The following is a 9,349-nucleotide window of genomic DNA, read 5'->3' on the forward strand; positions in this document are numbered from 1 at the left end:
TCGGGCTTGAGACAGCCTCCTCCCTCTCCTATTCCCTCCCCCCGTCGTGTAAAGCCAGAGGCCCTCTACTAAATCTTATTCCACTAGGGCGCTTCTTACGGATCCTCTAGCCGCGAAATTCCCTTCGCGCATACCTCCTCCCCTACAAGAGAGTTGGAGTTATATCAGTTACTCCCAGGGAGCCAGTGCCACAGCCATCTGAGCACTTGGGTGGTTGTCGGTCTCACTGGGGGTGGGGCTTCAGTTGCTGCGCGGTTCCTCTGCTTCAAAAGTGGCGAAATCCTGTTTGTAAATAATCGGAAGCACCAGGAGGACTTTTCAGACAGAAGAAATGCAGTCAGACTCAGGTGCGTGGGTCGGAATGCAGCGGGTGGAGGAGTCCAGATGGAAGCCTTTTTCTCTCCATTCATTCCTACCTAAGTAATAGTCGCCTTTAGCTTCCGCTTCTCCAGCCAATGAGAACCGAGGGTCTCAAAGCACTGCCTTACGTGCGTCCTTCCCTGTTCTGGCACGCACGGGAACGCCTGCGCAAATGCGCGCGGAAGGCAGGGCCTGGCGGGCTTGGGACGTCCAGGTCGCTTGACCTTAGGTTCTACGCGAGCTAAAAGGCATTGCAGTTCGCTGTCAAGATGTTGCGCGTGGTGAGCTGGAACGTCAATGGGATCCGGAGCCCCCTGCAAGGGGTGGTATACGAGGAGCCTAGCAACTGTGCCGCCATGGCTGTGGGGCGCATTTTGGACAAGCTGGATGCTGACATCGTCTGCCTTCAGGAGACCAAAGTGACCCGTGAGCGCTCAAGAATACAGGACCTTTACCATACTTTAGCCTTTCCACTAACTTTTGCCGCCCCCCTTTCAATCCCATTTTTCTATCCTTAGCGTCCTCCCCCTAGACTCAGCCCAGAATCCTGAAAGCCTCTCCCTTAAGCCCCTGTTTCTCACTCCAGCTAGATCTCCTGTAATTCCCACTTCGTCCCCTGCCCTCAGTAGAACCTTAATCCCCTGTCCCTTGCAACCTTCATCCTCACTCAGATCCCCTAATTCCCACTCATTCTCCCACCCCAGCTCGGTCCCCAGATTTCCGATCCTGCCAAACTGTCCATCTCCTATTCCCAAGTCAGATCCCCCAGTTACCCCTTCCTTCCCCAAGCTCACACCCTCTAATTAACACCACACTTTTGCCCCCAGCTCAGACTTCCCAGTTTCCTCCTTTTTATTCCTTTGATCCCCAGTTCCCCTATCTCTACCCCCATCTCTTTTCCCCAGCTCAGCTTCTCATTATTCCTACCTCATGCCCCACCCCAAACTTTCCCTTCCGATTCCCCTAATTCCCTTTCCTTCCTAGCAATCTCCCACCTATAGCTCAATTCTCTATTCCTTCCCTCTACTAGGCATACCCTCTGAGATCCCTTAACTATTTTTCTCTCCATCCTCAGTTCAGATATTCTAATTCCCTCTTTCACCTACCTCCTAACCCCAGTTCAGATTCCCAGTTTCCCTTTCCATATACCATTTCCCACCCCCAGCTCTTCTGCTCACCTAATCACCTAGCCTCCTCCCACCTAATTTTACCCCTCCCAGTCCATAGCCTCATCCCTCTTCGTAGTTTTGATATCAATTCCCTCTCTAGTCCCCACCTTCCTAGCTACTCCTCTAATCGTAGATACTTTATTTTCCCTCCCAGCCCTGGCTTTGATGTGTGCAAGGAATTAGCCTACAAGTATAATTCCAAGCCTTTGTATGGCCTCGGTTCTAGTTTTATCTCTGACATATTCTTATGTCTTTTTTCCAGGGGATGTGCTGACAGAGCCCCTGGCTATCACTGAGGGTTATAACTCTTATTTCAGCTTCAGCCGCAACCGTAGTGGCTATTCTGGTAAATGGGGCTTTCTGGGGACTTTAAATTAGTGATGGAGGCAGGTAGGGGGAAAGGGTTTCCAGTGTTTGATTGGAAGGTAATATGAAACTTAGGCTTTTAGTCCACAGAACTTAAGCCACATAAATACGTGAAAATGTTATATTTAAAATTGTCCTATTGGACCTCAGAAGCACAATAGTGTGGTGGTAATTGTATGAGAGCTGGAGCTAAATAGTCTTGGTTTGAATGCTACCTCAGTCCCTAACTGTGCAACCTCTGGCAAGTTACTTAACCGCTTTATGCCTCAGGTTCCTCAGCTGGGAAATGCGGATAATGCTCACCTAGGGCTATTACAAAGATTGAACAAATTAGTCCGTGTGATGATAATAAAAATAGCTAACACTTTTCTAGCACTTACCTTGTAAAACACTTAGAATTTATTAACTGTTATTATTCTGTAGTTGTTTTAGATGAAGGAGCTCTGACTCCAGGGTTTGAGTACAGTTGCCCCAGGTAGTCATCCATAGCCCTTGAGTTGGGAGAGTGGTCAATACAGCCAATCTTGATAAAGATGACCCAGGTGACCTGTGTGGGAACAACAGGCTGAGCAGTAGGCTGTTGATTGCCAGGCCTACTCAGAGTATCCTGTCTGTCTCCAGGTGTAGCCACCTTCTGTAAGGACAGCACTACCCCAGTAGCTGCTGAAGAAGGCCTGAGTGGTTTACTTGGCACTCAGAATGGGGACGTGGGTTGCTATGGAAACATGGATGAGTTCACCCAAGAGGAGCTTCGGGCTTTGGATAGTGAGGGCCGGGCACTCCTCACACAGCACAGGATCCGGTAATAGCCCATATCCGTCTGTCACTGACCACTGATGGTTTCTACTCTGTGAGTTTGATGAATCTGAGGCTTGCCTTATAACATGCATTCACCATGGAAAACTTACAAAATTTGCCTTTCCTGGACTATAGTCCTGCCTGGACTATTCATCATGTGACCCTGGGCCAATCATATTCCTCCCTGAGCCTTGAGTTCCCCATGTCTACATTGGGGGTCTGGCTGGGAGGTCCAGCTCTCTTACTATCACAGGTACCTCAAAAGCAACTTAACCAATGCTGAGCTCACTGCCCCAAGTTGCTCTTTTCTGAGTGTCCTATCTTTGTGAATGGCAGCACCATCACCTAGTTTACCTGGGTGTCATTCTAGAAGCCTCCTCCTTGCCGCATCTGTAGTCAGTCCCCAAGTCCTGTGCATGCCAGCCCATTAATGTCTCTCTACCCCCTTACTTCATGTCCATCCAGTGGACAACCATTAAGTGGAAGCCACTTGGTGTGGAGAGGGGAGCCTCGGAAACAATCCCCCTTTCTTTGGTGGGGGTGTTCTCTTCTCCCCAGCACATGGGAAGGCAAAGAGAAGACATTGACCCTAATCAATGTGTACTGCCCCCACGCGGGCCCTGAGAAGCCTGAGCGACTGGCTTTTAAGATGCGCTTCTATCGTTTGCTGCAGATTCGAGCAGAAGCCCTCATGGCGGCTGGCAGGTACTACAATCATGAGCAGCAAGGTTTGGGTTTCTTCTGGGTGCCCAGCCCTGTGTCAAGCTCCATTGGAAGGGATATGAGATCTTTGTCTTTTGAGTTTCTTCACAGCCTAGTTGCAAGACACCAGCATGTCAACCTGAATAGGCTCAGTTCTCTAAGAGCTGTGAAGATCAGGGAAAAGTGACACAAACATGAGATTTATACTTAGATACCTTTGAGCGCCTATCCTGGCTCCTCCTTTTACTCACTGTGACTAGTCCTGTCTGTATGTTCTCTTTTCTAAAATGAGTGTGTGAATCCCTACCTCACAGAATAGTTTTAAGGGTGAAATGAGATGAGGAAGGTAAAGTGCCTTGGGAGCAAATGAAAAGTCTTGTCCCAGAGAGGAACACTATAGTGAAGGTGAGTTAGAGTAATCAAGGGATACTTCCTGGAGGAAGTAGTATCTGACCTCAACTTTGAAGGACCAGAAAGATGCCCTTGAATAGAGGTCAATGAGACGATTTTGCTAAACAGGAACTGTCACCTCTGGAGATGAGAATTGGGTTAGTTAGGCATAGAGGGCAGTGAGGTTATGATAAGATTGGAGAGGCAGGCTTCTCTGAGTTGATGTTGGCTTTCACCTTGACCTCAAAGTGGGAGGTTGTCTGTCTGAGCTCTTAGACCGAGAATAAAGTAGATGGGTCAGGACTACTGCTTTCCTTTCTTGAAATGAATGATAATCCTTTCAGGATGATAATCCCGCTTTGTGTTTTTCAGCCATGTGATCATTCTGGGTGACCTGAATACAGCCCACCGCCGCATTGACCACTGGGATGCAGCCAATGTGGTAAGGCTTCCTCTGGGCCCCTGGCCTCACTCCGGACTATGGTTCTGTTGAGCCAGTCAAGCAACACTGTTTGTTTAGCCCAGGGATAGTTTCCTTCATGGAAAAGCAAAGTTTAGTTTGAAATAGTCTCAAGACATTGAGAGTTGCTTATTCATTCAATAGACATTACTGACTATACCTTTGACCTGGCCCTGAGCCACATGCTGGAGAGTCAGTTACCAGTCAGTTCTGGCTCTTGGCCCTTCAGAGCTGTTAGTGTGGTTGTGGCTATGGACACATGACCAACCAATTACAGAATGGTGTCTACTGGACTGAGGCAGAGGTGGCAGCCCAGGAGGCTAGGGCAGCTTGGACATGCGATTCCTGGGTCAGCCTGGAGATCAGGAGAGGCATCTGAAAATGGCTGAATCTTCAAGATAAGTAGAAAAGAGTTTTGGGGATGGGGACCAAAGCATTCTAGCATGAACAGAGGCTACAAGGTGAAAATTTATGTGATGTGCATGGTGAACTGTAAGTTATTTTCTTGTTAGGGGGTGACATGGGAAGGGAGGTGAGTGGCAGGAGATGGGCCTGAAGAGTTCTTTGGGGGCTAGATTATGAAGGCCTTGAATGCCACCTTGCCTTCATTATATCCCTAATATACTTTCTTTCCTGCTCATGAAACTTCAATACCTCCCTCTTACCTCCATGATGCAGAGAAAGTGATCTAGGGCTCACGTTCAAGGCTCTTTCTGATCTGTGTCCAGTCTCTATTTTCATCCTCAGTACCCCTACACACTCCATCCACACCAGCCAGGTCTTTACTCTCTTCCCATTATAAAATTTATTCTCATTTTGAGTTTTCCCACTGCACCCTGTATTGGTGGGCATTCCCTCCCATTCTGTTGTTTTTACTTGTATGAACCTTTCTCCTCGGAGTGTCTCAGGGCAATGGTTCTCAATCCCCAACAGCACATTAGAACAAGGAGCTTTTACAAAAATATCAGTATTTTGGTACTGCCCCAGACCAATAAAATCCAATCTGTTGAGTGTGGGGCCAGGGTAACAGTATGTTTTAAAAGCTTCCAGGCTTTTTATTGTACAGTCAGGCATGAGAGCCACTGCCCTATAGTCCACACACCAGTTTCTATCTTGGCTTGCCTTGTAAGGGGAGAGATCATTAACTTATGCTGGCATAGTCCAACTCAGCATTGTGTGGCTCAAAAGAGGGGTTGCAGGAAGATTCCTTGATGAGTTTTCAGAAGAACCACATAAACATAGATGTAGCTCCTAGCTAGGAAAATAAGCAAAAATGAAAAGGAGAAAATGGTGATGGTGTGGTGATGGGGAAGGGAGTGTACCTACAAAGTGCAAGCCTTCAGTCCCTTTCCACCTTATTCATCATAAGGCACTTATTCAGTCTGTTTTCTTCCTTAACTGAAGTATAGTTGTCATAACATTATTTAGTTGCACGTGTACAACATAGTGATTTAACATTTCTATGCATTATTTAAATGCTCACCATGATAAGTGTAGTTACTATCTGTCGCTTTACAAAGCTATTGTATTATTGACTATATTCCCCATGCATACTTTCATCCCTGACTTATTATTTTGTAATTGGAAGTTTGTATTTCCTCATCTCCTTCAGCTGTTTTTCCCACTCCCCCCACCTCCCTTCCCCTCTGGCAACCACCAGCTTATTCTCTGTACTTATGAGTTTGTTTCTGGGTTTTTGATAGTTGTTTGTATGTTCATTTGTTTTGCTTTTTAAATTCCACTGAAGCTCCTCAGATCAGGATAGAGGGATGGTCAGTGAGAGCTTTGATACACACAAGTGTAACCATGTGGTATTTGCTTTCTCTATCTGACTTTGTTTACTTAGCAAAATACCCTCTAGGTCCATCCATGTTGTTGCAAATGGCAAGATTTTTTTCTTTTTTATGGCTGCCTCTTTATCCATTCATCTATCAGTGGACACTTAGGTTGCTTTCATATCTTGGCTATGGTAAGTAATGCTGTGATAAACATAGGAGTGCATATATCTTTTTGAATTAGTGTTTTTGTTTTCTTTGAGTAATTATCCAGATGTGTAATTACTGTATCATACTATATTTCTATTTTTAGTTTTTTGAGGAATCTCCATACTGTTTTCCATAGCCAAGTAGCAAAATGACAAGAAATAACAAGTGTTAGCAAGCATGTAGAGAAAATGGAACCCTGGTGCACTGTTGGTGGGAATGTAAACTGGTGCATCCACTATGGAAAACAACATACTTAGTCTGTTTTTCTGCTTCCTGTGATAGCATCATTTACCTTTATGCCTTTTCTCCTTGGTTTAGAAGTGTGTTAGATCTCTCAAGTGCACCTCTAACATTCTTCCTTCCCGGAAAAGGGAATTAATACCAGGTCACATGATAAACAGAGCCTTTCCAAAATAGCAAAATATGTCCACTTCCCACAAGATTGGCTCTTTCAGTCTTCTCATCTCCCTAAGGAGAGCCATCGTCACCTTGGTTGCCCCAACCAGAAGCCTGGGAATTATGTTATTATTGTCCTTCTTTTCTACTCCACCTTCCCACATTCACTTTGTCAACAAGTTCTGTTTGTTCTAGTTCAAAATCATCTCTCAATGTCATTTTTCTCTGTCTCCACTCGCATCACCCTATTCTAACCATCATCTCTTGCTTGCATGGACTATGATAGTCATCTCCCACTGGTATTCTGGCACCTAGTCTGCCTCCCCACAAGTCTTTTGGCTATGGTGCTCCCTTCCTCCACAGTCCCATCGCAGAGGCTGTTCTTTCAATTTGTGACACACTGCCTGTTTACTCCTGCTCAGCCTTCACTTCCTGAAAGAAAGCCTCGTTGGTCCCTCTTTAGATCAGATTCTCACTTTGACCTTTGCATCAATCCTGACACATACTTAGTGTCCTTTGGACATCTGTTGCATTGAATAAGTGGGTGGGTGGATTGGATTGATAGATGAATTAGGGATCAGATGAATTAGAGATCAAAGGAAGTATTCAGACATGGATCCCTGAAGCCTCTAAGCTCAAGATAGAGGGATGGTCAGGGAGGGATTTGACACACACAAGATAAACTAAGTAGTGCCAAAGAGTTTAAATGAAAAGGTAAACAGTCTTTTTAACTCCTAACCCCACCATGACTTACTAGGTAACTACTTTTAGCTTCCTATTTTCCATTCCTTTGGTGGGCAATTCCGAGAATTGGTTTGATTAAGGAAACAACAAGCTTTCAGATTTGGCATTATGGACCAGTACAAGGCAAATGTAGCCTGATGCAGTATAAGCATGGGCTTTTAAATCAGTAGGGATGAAAATTGAATCCCAGTTCTGCCAGTCTGTACTGTGTGATCTTGAGTAGCAGTCTTCTTTGGAGCAACCAGATTTTCTTGTCTGTAAAATTCTTGTCTGGTCTAAATCCCTTACAGTTCTAGGCATCTAGTTCTGCCTCTCTCTCATCCCCCTCCCTCTTTCGCAGGAATGCTTTGAAGAGGACCCAGGGCGCAAGTGGATGAACAGCTTGCTCAGTAACCTGGGATGCCAAGATGTGTCCCATAGAGGGCCTTTCATTGATAGCTACCGCTGCTTCCAACCAAATCAGGAGGGGGCCTTCACCTGCTGGTCGATAGTCAGTGGTGCCCGTCATCTGAACTATGGCTCCCGGCTTGACTATGTGCTTGGGGACAGGACCCTGGTTATAGACACATTCCAGGCCTCCTTCCTGCTGCCTGAGGTAATGGGCTCTGATCATTGCCCTGTGGGTGCAGTCTTGAGTGTGTCCTCTGTGTCAGCAAAACAGTGCCCACCTTTGTGTACTCGCTTCCTCCCTGAGTTTGCAGGCACCCAACTCAAGATCCTTCGTTTCCTAGTACATCTTGAAGAAGATCCTGTGTTCAAGCAGTCGGCACTGCATCTCAGTCATCAAACTCAGGTACAGTTGCACCAAAACAAAGCCCGTGTGCGCTCAGCCAGGCCTCGGCCAAGTCAGACTGGCTCAAGAAGAGGCCAAAAATACCTGACTAGCTATTTCCAGCTCTCCAGCCGTCCTCAAGCATCTCCTGACTTGGACCTTCCTAGCCTTGGCACCCTTGTGACCCCAAAAACCCCACAAAAGGAGGTGATGGCCAAAGTGGTAGAGGAGCAGGCCAAGGCTTCAGAGGCCAAGGATGAGAGGGACGTACAGACCTCATTCTGGAAGTCTGTGCTGGGGGGGCCTTTGCCCATACCCGTCTGTGGGGGCCACAGAGAGCCATGTGTGATGCGAACTGTGAAGAAGCCAGGACCCAACCTGGGCCGCAACTTCTACATGTGTGCCAGGCCCCAGGGTCCTCCCACTGACCCCTTTTCCCGCTGCAACTTCTTCCTCTGGAGCAGGCCCAATTGAACCACCCCAGGCCTAGGCATGGTCAACCCTATACATGATCTGAGACCAGCTCCCACCTAAGTTGCCTCTTCCTCCCTCAAGGCCTCCTTTCTCTCCTCCTCTTGGTCCAGCTTCTTCAAGGACCCTTCCCTTTCCTCTTTATCTTCCTTCTCTATGGCCTCTCTTCCTCTCTTCTTCCTGTCTAGCTCCTCCTCACTTGTGGACTTCTTATGCCTTAATGCTGTAACCCAGTCCACCCTATATCCCACCTTAAAATCAGAAGTCCACTGAAACCAGTTGCGCCAAGTTGTGATAATAAATCCCTTCCTTCCCTACTTGGAAGTGTATCTGTGCCTAAATAGAGTCTGTGTCTTTGTTTTAGCACACTACGTCATGGAAATTTTGATGTGCTCCATGAAGTTGAGTCAGAGATGCTATCTTAATACTGGGTTTGTCAACTGCCTGTAGCCTGATGACATAACTAACTCCCTGGGAGCGGGGAGGAAGGAGCAGTGATGCTTACCATAAAGGTGCTCTGCTTAGTTGTAGGAGTTCCTTGTACTGGTGATATTTGATCAGCAAAGGAGATGGGTGTGGTGTGGCAGAAAGCTCTGGTAGGCTGTACAGCCTTAAACCAGCACTTACCAACTGGTATGTCCCACAGCTGCCACAAATGAGTTATACGGTGGAAAGAAATGGATCCCTTAGGCTTAGAGTTGCCAGACAGGGCCAAGAATTACACAAATGTCAGGAA

At 46.7% G+C, this 9,349-nt stretch overlaps 1 protein-coding gene across 2 annotated transcripts; it reads left to right on the top strand.

Moving 5' to 3' along the window:
• Nucleotides 1–493: 493 nt before the first annotated feature.
• On the top strand, nt 494–8,930 carry APEX2 (apurinic/apyrimidinic endodeoxyribonuclease 2). 2 transcript variants are annotated; one of them, XM_017648459.3, is made up of 6 exons: nt 494–786; nt 1,792–1,875; nt 2,517–2,697; nt 3,252–3,398; nt 4,158–4,227; nt 7,711–8,930. In XM_017648459.3, exons 1-6 carry the CDS (start codon nt 630–632, stop codon nt 8,614–8,616), a joined length of 1,545 nt encoding a protein of 514 aa, XP_017503948.1. In that variant the 5' UTR covers nt 494–629; the 3' UTR covers nt 8,617–8,930. The 2 variants fall into 2 exon arrangements, with proteins under 2 accessions (XP_017503948.1, XP_073083614.1); XM_073227513.1 differs by lacking the exon at nt 2,517–2,697 and having other exon boundaries at nt 755–786.
• Nucleotides 8,931–9,349: the final 419 nt, after the last annotated feature.

Source organism: Manis javanica, chromosome X (genome assembly GCF_040802235.1).
Source record: "Manis javanica isolate MJ-LG chromosome X, MJ_LKY, whole genome shotgun sequence".
Classification (NCBI taxonomy): Eukaryota; Metazoa; Chordata; class Mammalia; order Pholidota; family Manidae; genus Manis; species Manis javanica.